Source organism: Danio rerio, chromosome 1 (genome assembly GCF_049306965.1).
Source record: "Danio rerio strain Tuebingen ecotype United States chromosome 1, GRCz12tu, whole genome shotgun sequence".
NCBI lineage: Eukaryota > Metazoa > Chordata > Actinopteri > Cypriniformes > Danionidae > Danio > Danio rerio.
The window spans coordinates 24,069,005-24,087,756 of NC_133176.1; the positions used below are offsets into that span (position 1 = coordinate 24,069,005).

At 34.7% G+C, this 18,752-nt stretch overlaps 1 protein-coding gene and 1 long non-coding RNA gene across 2 annotated transcripts in view; one reads left to right on the top strand and one right to left on the bottom strand.

Moving 5' to 3' along the window:
- Positions 1–11,805, bottom strand: part of chrna6 (cholinergic receptor, nicotinic, alpha 6) — a 27,597-nt gene extending 15,792 nt beyond the window's left edge. The window contains 1 exon segment of the mRNA NM_001042684.2: positions 11,589–11,805. Within this exon segment, the coding sequence (NP_001036149.1) occupies positions 11,589–11,646 (58 nt within the window). The 5' untranslated portion in view covers positions 11,647–11,805.
- On the top strand, positions 10,897–18,454 carry LOC137490659 (uncharacterized). The gene is made up of 3 exons (XR_011015317.2): positions 10,897–10,981; positions 12,415–12,450; positions 18,372–18,454. It is a non-coding gene; the product is annotated as an uncharacterized lncRNA (long non-coding RNA).
- The last annotated feature ends 298 nt before the right edge of the window (positions 18,455–18,752 follow it).

Below are 18,752 nucleotides of genomic sequence, written 5' to 3' on the forward strand. Positions count from 1 at the left end.
ATATTTTGAGCATAAATTCATATTTGAGCATTCTTTGTTTACATTAGAGTGTCATTTTGACTCTATTTCTTGTTTTGCAGTATATTTTGAATGTGAGTTTTTTGGAAGTGTGTGAGTTGCTTTTAGCACATTTCTCAGGGTGAGAGTGATGTCCTAGTGGACCCTCTAAGTGCACCAAACATAACTCTGAAGGTTAGAGGTCATCATAAACTATCACCAAAGAGACCAGGTGTAGTCAAGTGGAAAATGGAGCCACTTTAAAATAATGCACTCTGATGGAGCCAGACAGGTCTGAAGGAACACTAAGAACACGGTACGGTTGCACCTAAATATACTGTAAAGGTTTATTTCAAACAGGATAAATATTTTTTGTGATCACGCCTTCCACTTCTAATTGTAACATTGCATCATTTTTCTTAAATGTAAACAATTAATTTGAATGTTAATGAATGTTGTGAATGTTAATAAGGGTGTTTCTCACTCTTCACCTTTGAAACTGATTTTAGATTCATTATTATGTTGAGCATGAAAAAAATACTTTGAAGAATTTTAATTCTGTAGCCACTCATTTTAATATGTTTTTTTTTCATCAATAATGCGCTGTTTAGTAAGAAGCAATCTTGCTCAGCACAGTGGAGATTTCTTTAGTTATATTGGTTTAGTGGTTTGGCGAAGCAGTTACACGCAGTCAATCATTTTGCCGAACAGATCAGCCACTTTTAACGCCCATAAACAATCATAAAGTCCTCGTGCTGCAGGATTTAGGAGGTTTGCTAAAGCTGCAGTTGTCGTGCAGTGAGGAGTTTGCATCGTTAACAATCTATGTCAGTTTGCGTTCATTGAAGAGTAAGAATGATTAATAAATCCACATGAAACGGTCCCGTATAACTCACGTCTCGTCTTCAGGTTTGGGCTCAGGCATGACTTACACTCACACTACAAGCGTGCCGCGCCAAAGCCCAAGTGAACCGCACTCTGGCAGACCTCTTCCAACCGGGCGAGGGCCGGCCAACTGAACCGTGCCTGAGCTCAAACGGTCCGGGACACTCAAAGGGTCTGGGCCTGGGCACGGTTAAGATAGCATAGTGCGAGTATGCCCTAAGTATGGCTTAGCTTAGCATAGATTTATGGGTAACACTTTATAATAACTACACACTATAAATCATTTATTAAGCATTAGCAAATAGTGAATTCATTATCTGTTAAGCATTAACTCTACATTAATAAACGTTAGTAAGCAGTTTATTACTGCAGCTACAAATGCTCTATTGTGGACTTATAACCACATTTAAAATGTGCTTAATAATTGTATTTTCATACTTAGTAAATGATTTATTTTTCATTACTAAATTAAGTATCGCATTATTTACAAACCAGTTGTATTTAAGAGTAGTTGAGGGTTTTTAGGATCATTCAGAATGAGTTAGTAAATGATTAATAAACTATTGAAATCAACGTTTATATGTCTTATTTATAACCATATATTTATAACAATATTTTTCTAATGTTGATGTCAGTAGTTACTGGTTATCAGCTTACTTCAAAATATCTGCCTCTGTGTTCAACAGAAGAAAGACATAAACGTTCATAGCCACTTAAGATAGAGTAAATGTCCAATTTTAGGTGAACTAGTCCTTTAACTGTTATATACATTGATTACAACCTCATTTTGTAAAGAGACATTTGCAGACAATGTTAAACTATAAAGTTTAGCAAGAATGGAATAGACTGAATGCAGTAAGTCTTACAGAAAAGTCAGCTTTTTAAACCCAGACACACTCATGTACACTCAGGGAGTTCAGTGCCGCTGTCCCATGTGCATATGGCTCTTGTTTTACTTTCCTCTTCTAATTACTTCAACTAGTTAACTCTCCAATGGCCTCCTCTGTTAATGGGGTTAGCCAAGGATAGCAAGACCCTGCTTCCATTAATTAAATGGACTTAACCCTCATTGAAATATATAAGATACAAAGCAGAGTGTTGAAGTTGAAAGTTACTGTAGTTTTCTGAACCCCATCAAGCTTAAGATAACCCTTTTAAATTAAAGTAGAACAGTGTCCACAAGGAACTGAAAGTCACTTAAGTTGAACTTTGAAGAGCTGGTGTAAAACTTAGTTCGGCAATAATTGAGATTTCTGTCATTTACTCACCCTCAAGTCATTCCTAAACCATATAATGTTATTGGTAGCACTTTATTTTGATGGTCCATTTGAGAATTAGTAGACTGTCTGCTTAATATCTGTTGACACTTCTCCTTCAACAGACATTTAACTGACGATAAGAAACTTTGCAAGTGCATGTCAACTTACACTAACAAAACCCTAACCCCAACCTAACAGTCTACTTATAATTTATTGAGAATTAGTTAACTTTTCATTCATTTTTTGTTGGCTTAGTCCCTTTATTAATCCGAGGTCACCACAGCGGAATGAACCGCCAACTTATCCAGCACCTTTTTACACAGCGGATGCCCTTCCAGCCACAACCCATCTCTATGAAACATCCACACACTAATTCACACACACACACACTCATACACTACGGACAATTAAGCTGACCCAATTCACCTGTACCACATGTCTTTGGACTGTGGGGGAAACCGAAACACCCAGAGGAAACCCACGCGAATGCAGGGAGAACATGTAAACTCCACACAGGAACACCAACTGAGTCGAGCCGAGCCAAGGTTTGAACCAGGAACCTTCTTGCTGTGAGGCGACAGCCCTACCTGCTACGCCACTGCGTCACCTGAATTAGTTAACTTGTAGATGCAATAAAACTTAAATTCAACAAACAGACCATCAAAATAAAGTGTGTCCATGTTATTTATTTATTTATTTTTCTGAACAACACAAAACAAAAGTTGTTTTGAAAGTACGGATAAGTGAAAATTTGATTAACAGGACAGTTCACCAAAAATGCTGTCCTAATTTACACCCCACATCACTTGTTTCAAACCAGTGTGTTTCTTTCTTCTCTTAAACACAAAAGAAGAGTTATATAAAATGTTTGGAAACCTGTAACCACAACATCATAAGAAATTCGTCAGGTGACCAAAAAGCCAGCCAGCCAGTCTAGCCAGCATCTAAAGACAACATCAAAGAGCTTGGAATGACCAAGAGGCGACACTCAATAGAACATTCCTTTGCAACAGCAGTGCCCGGCAACAACCCCGGATTCCGCCATTTTGGAGTGAAAGCGGTCAGCTGTGCATTGGTTCTTACTGCTGTCGCGATGCCAAGCAGCTGCTTTGTTTTTTATGTATTTATTTAAAAAGTGCATTAAAGCTGAGATACAACCTGAAAGACGACGATACAACACTTACTATCACAATCATCAGCACTTTTAATAGTTTATTTTACAGACTTATAATATGCTGTTGTTCTATTGGAGTTTTCATTCCAAAATGGCCGCCGCACCATCTAGTAGCTGTTTCCCAAATTGCACTAGAGTGTCACCTCTTGGTGATTCTATGCTCTTTGACAACGTTTTGATTTGACGTCCAATAACGACGTCAAGTGATGTTGACATTTGGTTGATTTTAGGTTGTGGTGTAAAGTGACCAAAATCCAACATCGAGCCACCATCTTAAAGCAACGTCATATTGAGGTCAAATACTGACAACCAAAATCCAACATCTTATAGCTGTCATAGTGGTAACGTCCAAACAATGTCAAGCTGTAACATCTTTACTTCAGCCTGATCTTGGGTTCTGAAATCAACCCGATTTTGATTTACAAACATAACGCAATGTCCCCACGATGTTGGGGTACTGACACCCTGTTGACGTCCTGTGCCTGCATGGGCAATGACTTTCATAGTATCTGTTTATCCTACTATGGGAGTCAATGGTTACAGGTTTTCAGATATCTTCAGAATAAAAAAGCAGAGGATTTGGAACCATTTGAGGCTGAATAAATACTGTGTACATTTTTTTTTTTAATGTTAATAAACGGAATGTTTTGAGGGTTTTTCTCTCATAATATATATTATCTTTATGTTAAAAGAAGTCATATGGGTTCAGAATCTCATGGTTTGGAGTCTCTAACAAGAATTTACTGTTTATACTCACATTTCATGGATTTTGAGCATTTATTGACAAATAAGAAAAACATTTGCTGAATAATTTTTTATTAACGCTGATTGAACAAAAAACATTTTTATGTCCAAGAGATTTTTTTTTAAACGGCCAATTATGTCTGTGTTAATTCCATTTCATAGCCCATTCACATAAAGCATAAGGATGGAGCAGAAATGACATACATTATTATAATTGCGAGAGAGCCATCAGTGGCCACGAGGATAGAGGCTGATCAAAAATAGCTACGGCATTTACGTTAAAAATTACAATTCGTAACAGTTAAGCCCAACACATTTGACTTGGTCCAGCGGACACAGCACTGAAGCCCATTAAAATAGCCATTACATCCAAAAAAAGCCACAGGTTTGAGTCACTGTGAAATGAATTCCTCGTTTACTCAAATGAAATTTTATTGGAAAAAAAATTAAGTACCCAAAATGATGCCTGTGCTCAGCTTGTGCCTCAGTTTTGTTTTGTCATGCATCAGAGAATGTGAGTTTTCTTATTGTTTTTACATTTTATTGTGACTCTGTTCTGTTACATTTTTATTTAAGATATTTTTATGCCGAAAAAGTTAGAATATTGAGTCGGTTTCCTACTGAAAATATATCAAAACTCAATTTTGGATTGGTATAAAATACATTGCTAAGCAATTCATTTAAACAACTTTAAAGGAGATTTTATCAGTATTTACTGTAGATTTTTTGAACGCTCAGATTTCAGATTTCCAAGTCTTGGCCAAATGTCCTATTCCAACAAACCATACGCCAATGAAAATATTATTTATTCAGCCTTCGTGTGATGTAATTCTTTTTTTAAATGTACACTTATATATTTTGGTCACATTTATGTTTATTATGCTAAGAACATGATGAAATTCCAATAAGCACAAGAAAGGATTTTGTCCAGAGTATTGGCTTATAAACTGGAAATATTTACAATATGTTCATAATGATTTTGATTTATATTTAGCTATTTAAAAATTAAGGCACATAGGGATGAACTCAATAATTTTAATTATACATTAATAAGTCACTAAGTTATTGAGAAGAGCTCATTATATTAATTTAGTTATCTTCCATATCTTGCACATATGCGATTATTGTAAACAGTGTTTCATTTTTTTTTTGAATTACCTAATGTCTACTCATTTGTTCATTCAATTCTTCATTCATTTGTTCCTTCTTTCCTTTTTAAGGCACTTATTTCTTTTCATTCCTATAAACAATTATATATGGAGCTCAAATATGTTAGTATTGACACACTACTACTGTTTTGACGCAATATTGTACCCGGTAATGTAAGTGAAAATAAAATCAATGGTAAATTTAAATATTCTTCATGTTTTAAAAGCTAAATAAAATATTGTTCAGGTTTTAACTTCACCTTCCACCCTAGTTTCACCACACATACATGTAATCCAAAATACATGAATGTTTCCAGAAACTGCTTTGATGGCGATGAGAGAAATGCATGCAGCAGCAGCGGCCGATGAAGGATGGTCAATCGGTTGGAAAGACAAACTGAGTCATCTATGATAATATAAAGGCATGTATAAGTCACTCGTGAACTGCTGCTGAGCACATATGCCCTTATTTAGAAGTAATGAGAAAGAGAGAGAGAGGGAATCAAAGGGTGAAACACTCCTCTCCGCTTTTTCTCTCAAAGTAAGTTGGACACTAAGTGTGTTTCTCTGTCAGTGGAAGAAAAGCATTACAGATAGAATCAGACAGGTGAGCTGTTCTTGTTGCCCAGAGACTTGAGCCTGGAGGAGCACACACATGCCTGTTCCCCACAGCATTCTGTGTGTTTGCATCTCTGTGTGTGTGTGAGAGAGAGGTGCTGTCAGGACGTGCATCACCATCTATGTGTGTGTGTGTGTGTGTGTGTGTGTGTGTGTATGTGATAAAGAGAGGGAGAGAGAGAGGAGGTGCTGTCAGAACATGCGTCACTGTCTATGCATCTGTATGTATGTGTGTGTGTGTGTGTGTGTGTGTGTGTGTGTGTGTGTGCATGTTTGTTTGTGTGTTTTGTAGCTTCTGTCTGGAACAAAGAGGACGCGTACGTCTATGTGAGTTTCTAAATGCAAGAAGGATGACACTAAGCCACCTGGAAATCTTCATATTTCCAGCACTGTCATCCATTCTTAATACAGTAAAATGTTCTGACGTCTCAATAAGAACTTGGAGTGTTCTTCTTTTATCATAATTTCTTCCTTCTGTTCAGCCTACATATGAATTGAAGCGTTACCTCTTATCACACTGAAACATATCAAATTGTGCAACCACAGGGTCCTGGAGCTTCAAACTCTGACACATCTATATGAAACCGCCTCGGGAAAGCAGAAGGAATAGAGGTGGCAAAGCTGGGATGAGAAAACAAGACGGGAAAAAAAAGGAGGAACAATTCAAAAACGTCTTTACACCTCTTCTCAAGGTGTGGGGAATCATTTTCGCTTTCTTTTGTTTACTTTCTTTCTCCTTCTCTTTTGAAGCAGAGGGTTTTAGCTCCCACAACCGTTTTCTCTGCTGGAACCACATTGATTTCTCTCCTCAGTACCAAAACACAGATGTGAAGCTATTGAAAAAGGACGCTCGAGTGGATAAAAGAGCAGTCCTACCCAGAGGATGTTCCACCCCGGAGATCTTGGGAGAATCTAACATTGGTTATTTGCGAGTAAAGCTATGGGTTTTACAGTAGTTCAGTGCATTATAACATCTGGTGTGAACAAACAAATCAATATCAATTATAAGTTGCCTGTTTGTACATAGTGACAAAGACAGTGGAAATATCACTGGAATGTTTTTATTACAAGAACACATCCATATGAGTCATAAAACACTTTTTTTTTTCCCAGGCAGGTTAAAAAAATGATCCTACTTCATATTTGGTGTCTTAAACTACTATGTACTTAATGGCCAAAAAAATGATTGTAATGTACACTATTTATTTTTTATTTGTGGCAGGGCATCACTGTGGTGCAGGGGGTAGCACGATGGCTTCACAGCAAGAAGGTCACAGGATCAAAACCCAGCTGGGTCAGTTGGCATTTCTGTGTGGAGCTTGCATGTTCTCCCCGTGATTGTGTGGGTTTCCTCCGGGTGCTCCGGTTTCCCCCACAGTCCAAAGACATGCACTACAGGTGAATTGAATAAGCTTGGCCGTGGTGTATATGTGTGAATGCAAGAGTGTATGGCAGTTTCCAAGTGTTGGGTTGCGGCTGGAAGGGCATCCGCTGTGTAAGTGGAAAGCTATGCTGGGTAAGTTGGTGTTGGTGGTGTTGGTAAGCTGTGGTGACTCCTGATTAATAAAAGGACTGAGCCAAAAAGAAAATGAATGTTTTTGCGGCCAATGCATAAAACATATGCCAGAGTAGTGGAGAGGTGGGACAGTTGCAACACTTTGCATTTCCTTCAGGTTTCTCAGAGACAGTTTTTTGTAGAATCGCAAAATTTTAATATAATAAACCAACATCTATTGGACAACCACCCATATTGCTATAAATTGTACATATGGTAATATATGTAGAATTGACAAAGTCAAACGTTGTAACGAGCAGGGTTAACCCACAGAGACAGCTGCAACATTCATTTAAATGTGATAATATATATATATATATATATATATATATATATATATATATATATATATATATATATATATATATATATATATATATATATATTGTAAACAGACTAAATGTAAATTGCTTAAATTGACCATACAAATACAAACTAATAAAAGAACAAGCAGCAACCAATTATCAGGTCTAAAACACTGAAAATATATAGTTAACACTTAACAATAACAGTACATGTATAATGATGTATTAATATGAAAGCTAAACATTATTTTATTATAAATTAATGGTGAGTTAAGGCATGCACTAATCATGAACTAAATTTAACTACAGCATGAGTCACATGAGTTCATGTGTGATTAACGGCTACCTTAATTACTGTTAAATACATGTATTCTTTTAACATTTAAGTTTAAGCTAAATGTAACCATCATGAACTCATGAGCTGGTTACATTACTTGGAGGGGCCCATCACCAATAACTACTCATGAACTCCTGCGTTTAATCTGTTGATGTTGACTGAACACTTTTCTACTGTTATTTAGTGTAAACGCACTAGACGAATGAGCATTAGGAGTTCATGAGTATTAAGAATGGTGATGTGCCCCTACAAGTAAAGTCATGACATAATTATACATTAACATACCATAAATTCAATATGGTTAAATTACGCATAAACTAATGTGGTAATTAATACATTAATTAACAAACAAGCATGTACTAACAAGTCATTTAAGTAGCCGTTATTCACACATGAACTCATGTTGTAGTTAAAGTTCATGATTAGTGCATGCATTCACTCATCATTAGTCTATAATAAAGTAAAGTTTAAATTACATATTAACACATCATTATTCATGTACTGTAATTGTAGTGTTACCAACTTTTTATTTTATTTATTTTTATTTTTATTTATTTTTTTGTGTACCAAAAATCTAGCCTGAACCTTTACTTATACTTCTTAGGACATTGAAATAAATAATTTGGTAAACAAATTCATTTTTTTCTAATTAAATTACATTTAACTGTAATTAAATTAAAATTGTACATTGTTAATGTGGCAAGCTTTTAAATTGTATTTTTAATTGGGGACAGTTGCAACAGCATGTTGCATCCGTCCCAACTCTGTAAACCCTCTGTAAAACTGTCTGGGAGATATAGCTTTAACGCTTGATAGCTACACCTATTTAAAGCTAAGAAAATTATAGTTAAATTAGTTACATTATAAGAATGAATAATGTTTCACAAAAACAGACTAGACCGGATGAGATATTTTCTCAACAAAAGAAGAACCATAAATTAGCTTTATACTGAAGAAAGGGTAACATATGGCTGTTTTTTCTCAGATTCTGATATCTCAACTGAGAAATGTAGTATATGTAGTGTGAATATCATTACTCAAGCTCATTGCTGAATAGAGGAATAATACTTGTTGCAACTCCCCCATGTTGCAACCCTCGCCACACTCCACTAATTGCTGGTTCATTCTGCTGTGGAGACCACTGATAAATCAGGGACTAAGCCAAAGGATAAATGTGAGTGAGTGAGTGTTTTGTGAACTTGTTTGTTGCTGATTATGTGTGATATGATTAAGGTTAGAGGCAAGGTTATTGATGTAGTTAGGTTTATAAGGTCAACATTTTATTTCAGATGGATAGGCAGACTGTAATTAAATGAAGGTGTTTTAACCTGTTAGCCAGCACTCCCTTTTGAGGATTTACACCTACCTAACTTTAAATAATAACAGTTCTTGACTCCAGTAAGCTACAAACACAAGTTAGGTATCATTGGAGAGAAGACACTTTGGGTTTTACTGTGGTAAAAGGGGAAGTTTCATGCTCAAAAATATATATGCTGTTTTATACATGCAATGTAATCTGCCAATGGTTTGAGCAAAATAATCACTTTGAAATAAGATTATTTTGCCTACACCACTGTGAGATTAATTTGCTTGTTTTAAGGAAAACTCTATATTTGACTTATTATTTCTTAATAAAATACAATGCTTTTATTGTTAAAAACACTTCTTCATTCAAGAATAGATATCTAAAAAGATAATTAGGTTAGAAACAAGACAGAAACGTAAAAATTTAAAAAAGCTTATTTTTTCAGTGCAGTGGTCTATGAGGCGAAATAGTTTTAAACTAAATGTTTTTTTATTTTTTGTTTTTTATGAGAATTTCCATTCAGTCTCACTGCAAACAATCAAAACAAAACTGTGTTTGTGTCACTATAGCCCTTCTAATGTACATTCATGTTTTTTGTCAGTACTTTTAATTGTCTTTGTTGTTCAGATCACAATTACAATAGATTAGTTAAGAATGACCACTTGTTTTTAACCATTTAATCAATTTATAAACTAAATATACAGTAGTTTATAAACAATATTTGCTTCCTGACTGAACAATCATTCATCAGAGGGATTTTAGCTTATAAACTGTTAATCTTTGTTGATTACAATGAATGGATTATTAAATCACTGTTCCACTGCAAATCAATGATGCAAAAATGATTGGGATATAATATAAGCTCTCTATACTCTATACATTTGTTCATGTCTTCTGAGAAACTTTTCTTAGCTTCTCTGGTGTCTTTCTCCTAACATGTCTTGGTCTGTCTGTTTCCTCCTCCTCACTTCATGCAGTGGCCAACAGTATGTGATCAGTCCAACATAGATGGAACACTTGCAGCAAGAATGACATAAAGCTGGAGTTGAAATCGAGTTCATCCACAGTCAGCTTCTCTTTTCTAAACTCAGACCAGCATGTGAAATCTCAACAGAATGAAGCAGCGTGTTTGCCAGTTTCTAACTTTACCTCCTAAATGACTCACTGCTGAGTGACACAGATGCATGGCAGTGACAAAAAGTGAAGCCTCTTGTATTTTATTTGGATACAGATTTACCAGCTAAACCAAGCGAGATGAAAGGGAAAGCTTAAAGCAGACAGGGCATTTCATTCAGTGACAAAACGTGATCGCGACTAAACGTGGACTTGTTGCAAACTTTACGTAAACAGCTTTCAGTGAGTCGACAAGACTTTAAATATTTCAACGCTCTGACGCACAAGCGGTGTTGACGAAAGTGGAAAATGAACAGATTAACTCGCATTTCATTACCACAGTAGAACCTCTGGGTTCACCTACCGGTTTCTGCTGATAAATGGCTTTAAAGCGATTAAGCAAAATTGTGCTAGCGTTGTTGTCTAAAATAGCCGTCGGTTTCCCCGCAGTTACAGTGTCTTCCGAGCGAGACGAATATGCGCCTGAAAACTCCGCGTTGCGCGCGCGCGCAGCGGCGTGAAGAATGGATTTAACTGCGTGTAAATGCTTGGCTTTAATCGCTTTTAAGATTAATATCAAAAACAAATTACTAACCCACATACAGACGCGAAGTGTGTCTCAATGACACTCAAAGAGACTGTTACTAATTCACATGCACACTGCAGTAAAGTATGCGTATCCTATGTCACATAAAGGGATGGTTTGTTTAAATACCCTGTCATCATTTAATATACCTTGTTTTTCTATACATTTTTTTCTTCATTCCTTAAGTGGAATCCAAAGGGGTGTTCAATTCTGAAGTGACTGACAGCAATCAATTACTTTAACGGGCGTTTTCACACGATGACAGTAATTTGACTGAGGCTGTCATTCTGCCGTATACTTCCAGACAAAAAAAAAAGTCAAACACGTTTAAAAAGAAACTTTTCTTTAAAAGCATCACGAGAACTGAAATGTCCTTAAATAAACTTGGTGGGACAAAAGAAAGCGATTGCTTATAGTTTACGACATTCACACTACTTTTCCCTTGATCGCAAGTAGGCTATTTGGGTCAGTGGGCGCAAGAGAAGACAAACAAGTGATACCTCTTTTCACAGTTACTGCAATCAATAAATGCATAAATATTTTGAATACATTGGAACTTACCTTGCGTTATCAGGGTAATTAAAAGAAAAAACAAAGTGACTCTCCCCGCAGAATTCATCGGGCGTCGCAGGTAGAGAGACCGTCTCCCTTTCCAAAACAAAGTAGCAAACTCGTGAACGAATCAAGAAGGAACAAACTGTAAAAATATATGTTTTTGGGTCCCGTTGGTGCGCCTGAGTTGAGCTCTGCGCGAGCAGAAAGCGCGTGAGGCGGATTTGGTTTCGTCCCTCCCCCTGGGCGCGCGCATCCTTCTCCACGCGCGTCTTTAAGCAAGTGTCATTAATGAGACGCACATTGACACTGTCTTTTATACTTCATTTTTTTAAAGGTAGTTCACTCAAGTGTCATCTACTCTTCACCTATTAAACAATTGTCTGCATGCAGAAGACAAAATGAGGCATTTGGGAAAATGCTACTGTTCGTTTCCATAGGGAATTGCACGTGTATAAGGCTACAAATAAACAATGGCTTCAAAAACAATTTTTGCGACACTAACCACAGTTTAACTATAGTAAAATTGTCTTTAAATGGTAATCAAGCCATAAAATAATAATAATATTAATAATTAATTAATATAATTTTTTACTATAACAAGACCAAATGGAAATCACACTTGTATACAAGCTTGCATGTTTAATTGAAAAAAATAAAGTCAAACAGGTTTGGATTGTGAAATGATAACGTGTACTTTTAATTGCCCACTAACTCCAATTGTACAGTTGAAATCTATATAGGCTACCACAAAAAAAAAAAAAAAAAAAATGATGGAAACTGAAAATGTGCTGTTAACAACATTCTTCAAAATATCTTCTTTTGTATTTCACAGAGAAAGAAAGGTGCACATATAAAGAGCAACCTGGGGGTAAGTAAATAATTAGAATTTTCTTTTATTTTTAAGTTGTTTTGAGGTTATTAAAAGTATATCGTAAATATAAGTTACAGCTATTTTGTGCAGCCACAAAAGTCTTTACATTCTTATTCACTGCACTAAGAACTGACATATTCACAGTCATTTAAAATGTCAACAGAATTACAATTTCTTTTCAAATGCATTCTCTTGCCTTGTCAGCTTTATCACAAAAGAACATGTTGTCATTTCACCCTGGAAATCAGAGAGAAACATGGCCTCTGGCTAAGGAGGTTATCTTTTCTTAATTACACATAAAAATGCTTTCTGGGGAGCATAAAGTTATGTGTCAAGAAAAGCAGAGCAGCTGATAAAGAGCAGGTGACTAACAAAGTGCCAGAGGAAAAGCCTCCCGAATATAGATCAAATTTAGGTTCTATTGTTAAAGCCTGGCTTCTGACGTCATCAAACTGAGTGTTTATGAAAAGGTGGCGTAAATCTCACTTTAATTATACAAGGCAAACACAAACACCTCTCAGGAGCTGAAAGATAAAGCTCTTTCATCTGTGTGAATCCGTATTTAACATTTAGATGTATACACACGTGTACAAATACCCACATGCTCAGCAGCTGTTGTTGCATTATTATTGTTTTCTCATCAAACGGCTGTGCTTATCTGTGTGTGCATGCTGTGATGATAGGGACATTCTGATGTTTTAACACATGGGCAAGAGCAAAGAGACCAGAAACACTACAGGCATTCATGTGTAAATGCTAAAACTCGGAGAAAAATAGACTGATGAAGAGAGAGAGTTTTGACATTTGGATAATAACAGGATAAGCAGAAATAAAATATGCATGTGTCAGTTTGCTAACAGCAGCATATAATCACAAATGTCTAAAATCTCTACGCTAAATGTAACACCTATCAAACATTATACAAGCTGTGCTTATTTTAATGTTTATTAGCAATTGTTTCAGATTTAAAAGTGTGATAATAGGCCTTATGCTGCCAAATATTAGTATCCATACTCGTACAATATATTTATTTACAGTATACATTCCTAATAATATAGAACACCCCATTTTGAAAATAAATATTTGTATCCATTTCTCAGTGAATATGTATTTTGATGTATTTAAACAAAACATATTTATTAAAAGATATTTTAGTCACCAAACATATTTAGAAATTGAAAGATAACACAAATAAATTCAAGCAAAATATTGCAAAAAAAATGTAATAAATAAAATAATAATAATAATAATAGAAACTACAAAATTTTAACTACATTAAAAAAATGGCTTTTCTTGATTTTTTTCTCATTATATTTTGATACATTATTATATTGTATCTTAAGTTATTGTGTTAGATAAGCTCCGGATTTGGCTTCAGTACTGACTAATCTAATGTATGTTCACAAATATATAGCCTCCTAAAAATTTCCTAAAAATATGAGTTTCAAAAAATATTTGTAAGGAGTGTATATATATATATATATATATATATATATATATATATATATATATATAGTATAGTATCATTTGTCATCTGTATGTTATCAATGTTTGTACGCCCTTGGGTTTCATAGATGTAGGAATTTCTGTGTTAGATTTTCGTTCAAATTCTTCATATGGAAAAAGATGTTTCAATTTGTCAATTGTTTTAAGTGTTATTGGTTTCTAACTCATTTTGTGTGTAGTAGGTGAAGAGTCAATCTCTCTCTCTCTCTCTCTCTCTCTCTCTCTCTCGGTGTGTGCGTGTGTACGCTAGAGGGAGCAGGTGCAGCAATCTGGAGCCCTGTATCACTCTTTACACAATTGCAATTTCAATCAGGGAGCTTTGTCTTTCTCTTATGCACTTATTTTCATTACAAATAAATAAATAAATTCTGATTCAGTTTAAGTAGGCCAATTATCTCAACGAAATATCAGAAAAAAAAACAGAAAATGTAATTATACAGCCTCATAACTCATAAAGCATATGCTTTCAAGTTTATTAACATCTTAAACAAACACCCTTACAATGAGATTAAAGTAGATTTGTGTATTATAATTTGTTTGAGTAATAAATCTAAAAAATAAATAAACCTGCAATATTTTGTTGCAATGTTTAACATTATTATAGATCCATAATCTTTTCAGCACAATATAAAACATGCATAGAACAGATAAACATATTATCAGCTTAAATATGATCTAAAGAACTTATTACAATGATTATTATTTCTATTCATTTATAGAATGATTTATTTATAAATTGACAGAGAAACATTAAACGTTTTAGTCATTATTTCTTAAAATAATAACCATTTGTCTTTAATGTGAGGAGCCTTTAAAAAAAATTAAAGTTTCCATTGGATTTAAAAGTTTATGAAACCATATGCCAATAAAAATGTTAAAAATTGCCAGATAAATGTATTTATCAATTGATTCGTATGGATTACATTTATAATGTCTTTGTGATTGTTACAAAGCAATATCCACTAAAGATGACAAAAGGTTTAAAGGTTTGAAATAACCTGTAAATGACAATAGAATTTTTGGTAACACTTTATTTTGAGGTCCAAAATAATGCATTAGTTAAGCATTAATTCATGCTCAACTAATGGTTAACTTTTTCACGGTTAAGCATCAGTAAAGAGCAAAAACACTAGTAAATAATGGTTAACAAGAATTTAAGGGTCCTGAATTATGCATTAGTTATATGACTTTCACTTTGGAATAGGGGGTCAACTTACCTTTATGAGCACTGTATTAATGACTGCATCTTAGCCTTAATTAGCTACTAACTAATTAGTCAATATAAATGAATATCACTCAAGTGTCATAATGTGGACATAACTTTAACTTTGGGACATGAGATTAAACTGTTTATTTTAGCCATATATTATTGCAAACCAGCAGTAATTTAACATATTTACTAGTGTGTTGTTTAGTTAATTAAATAGTCAATGAATCAAATAAATAATATACGACTTATGAAATTGTACTATTCATTCATTCATTTTCTTTTTGGCTTTATTAATCCGGGGTTGCCACAGTGGAATGAACTGCCTACTTATCCAGCATATGTTTTACGCAGCAGATGCCCTTCCAGTTGCAACACATCACTGGGAAACATCCATACACACTCATACACACACAAACACTACAGACAATTTAGCTTATTCAATTCACCTATAGCGCATGTCTTTGGACTTGTGGGGGGAAACGGATAATATTATTGAACTTTAATTTAAAAACTACAAAATATGATGCAGCGATAATGAGATAAATTGTCAAAATGTGAAAGGCATCTGTATTCGAAATAAAAAGATACATGATAGATGGAAAATATAAGCTGAAATGTGTGTAATTGAGGAATGGATGTGTGTATGCATCCAGGATGGTCGGTATTTTTGTCTGTACTATGGGAGAATTAGACCATTTTATGGCTCTGGTGCTGCCGCTGTCCATGGTGCTAAACATTGATTTGTGGTCAAAGCAGTGTCAATGAAGCCTTCCCTGTTTTCGAGGGAATATTTATGTGCTTGTTATTAATATATACTACCGACTAATCATGAGTGAACTACCCTGGAGTTGGTACTATTTAGTTTTACAGGATTCTATGTTTTCAACCACACCCTTTTATTAGACAAGAAAATTAGAAGTAACTGGAAAGTAATACAGAGAGATGATCCCAACATCATCCAAACAGGTGTCAGCCTGCCACAAACTCAGACTGTCAGCCAATAGAAATACCTAAAGCAAGAGCATTTCTTATGTTTATATCTCTTCTCATTATTACCATAATCTTTTTACTTTTATTTATTTTATTATTATTTTTATTTATTATTCATCTTTTTTGTTATTATAATTGTTGTTTACTTATATTTATTTACTTGCATATACTATTCATGTACCTGTTAATTATTTTACTGATATATTCTTGTTCTATGTTTTGTATAATAAAGAGAGAGAGAGAGAGAGAGAGAGAGAGAGACAGAGAGAGAGACAGAGAGAGAGACAGAGAGATCAGATCAGATCAGAACATGACTCAGAAACACTGCAGCTCTAATGTCAAAATAATGACAACTCAAATCTCATTTCCATCCTCTCTCCGTTCAAAAACAGAACATTTTATCAGAATTTGTGCAGTGTTTACATTATCTAAATAATAATAAGAATTCCTATCCCATTTTTTGGCCATTTATTTTATTTAATTTTTTGGTGTGGAAGATTTTTGTCTTTGTTGTTGATTTAAGGCCACTTACATGGGTTCACCATTCTGTTTAAAATAGTAGTTTATTAGAGTTGCCATTACACTTAAAGGTTTCCTACTTAAACATTTTGTGTTGTTTCTAGTCCAAATTTCTAAAAACTCCAAAATCAAGAAGCATTTTCTAGAGAAAAATAAATTATTATTTATTTTCAGAGATAATAAGTCAAACTAAAGTGTGTTTTCTTTAAAAAAAAAAAAAAAAAAAAAAGCTAAATGTATCAGCCAGTGGTGTAAGTAAAATAATCTTATTTCAACAACAAGATTATTTTACTTAGCTCATTGGCTGCTCAAACTTAATTCTGACTTGCTAACACTTTTTAATAACTACACACTATGAATCATCTATTTAGCACTAGCAAATAGTAAATTTACTATTTAAGCATTACCTCTACATTAGCAGACGTTAGTTAACAGTTTACAACTACAGATACAAATGCTCAATTCTTGACTTATAAGCACATGTGCTTTAAAAATTGTTCTTTTTATAATTTGTTATTGATACATTTTTCATGACTAAATTTAGTATTGCATCATTAACAAATCATTTGTATTTAAGAGTAGTTGGGGTTTTTAAGATCGTTCAGAATGAGTTGTATCGAGTGTGAAATGGGACTCAGGAATGTATGTATTTTTTGTTGGCCCCTGTTTGTATAACCCTGTGTTTTAGTTGGCCATCTGTTTGGTTCTAACAAGTCTCCTGTCTTTGTTACTGCACACTAGTTTAGAAAAAAGAAAAAAAGAAGAAATGCCTGCGTTTGTTTAGCGTTTATCATTATCGCAAACACAACAGTAAGTTGCAGGCCTTTTCAGGGATAATTATTGTGATCTCCCGATTGAAACAGAGAAATACTATGAAATCTCTGAAGACTGATGGCATTTCATGCCGTTCAGCCTTATAATCTTAAAATGCCAGCAAAATCACCTGTTTTGTCTTCATTTTAGATATTACGCTAGAGAATCATTTAAACACTGGCTCCAAAGTGACGTTGGGAAAGTAGCAACGGTTTCTGCTGTTGTGACGTCAGCTGCAAATGTGAATGAGTGGAGAAAGAAAATAGTTCAACTTACAAAAGGGTTTTTAGACCCTGTGTTTGATATTATTTTTTATATACATGATTATATATGATTATACATGATTTTACTGGATATTTAAGTTCAAAGAGTCTGTATTCTTCTTTCATTTCTTTTTACTGAAGGTCAAATTTAAGTAAAACGATAAAAACATCAAACCATGTCAAGCATTTAGAAGTGGACGAAGCGAAAATGGGTGATGGTCCCTCATAAAAACATACTGCAACTGGTATCACGCCATGACTTTTCTCTTTCCTCCTTTCCTCTATTCTCCATCTTTAATTCATGGCTTCCTAAAAGCAAGCCGTAGTGACTCACAGAGCCATTAATGTCTCACTCTTTTCTCGTCTTTCGCTCCCCTTCTTTCTCAAAACGGTGTGCCTGCTTTCCCTGTCTTCCTCCACTCACCCTGCCATGTCCCAAACACTCTTTTAAAAGCTTCTTCTCTCTTTGAAACAGGACTGCCATCTTCTAGTGCATATTAAAAATAGAAAAATAAAGCTGCATTCCCCAATAGGACTTTTATGGCATTCTAAATTATTCACCTCGCGCATCTACAATACCTAGATGATTATACCTGAGTGCTTTTATTCCTCACCAGTACAGCAAGAATATCTGGAATCACGATCGTCCATTATGGGAGAACTGCTGGCCTGGTGTTCCATAGAAAACCAAAGCAGAGACCACCATCACCCATAGATTCAACTGCTCCAGTCAACTTCTTGGTAAATACAGCCGTCTTTGAGCGAATCTTTGTTCAAGAACGAGCATTGTAACCAATTACCAACTAACATTGTTGTATTTGCTTTTTCAAGGTTATGTTCATACAGTCAGTGTTTTGACAGTAATAATACACGGAATTAGACATGGTTACAATGATCTGCTGAAGTTCCCATTCTGAAAACATACCTCTATATACGTTTCTGGAGGCTGCAAAATATGTCCCAGAGGGTACATTTTTTTGCAGTTTTTGTTTTGGTAA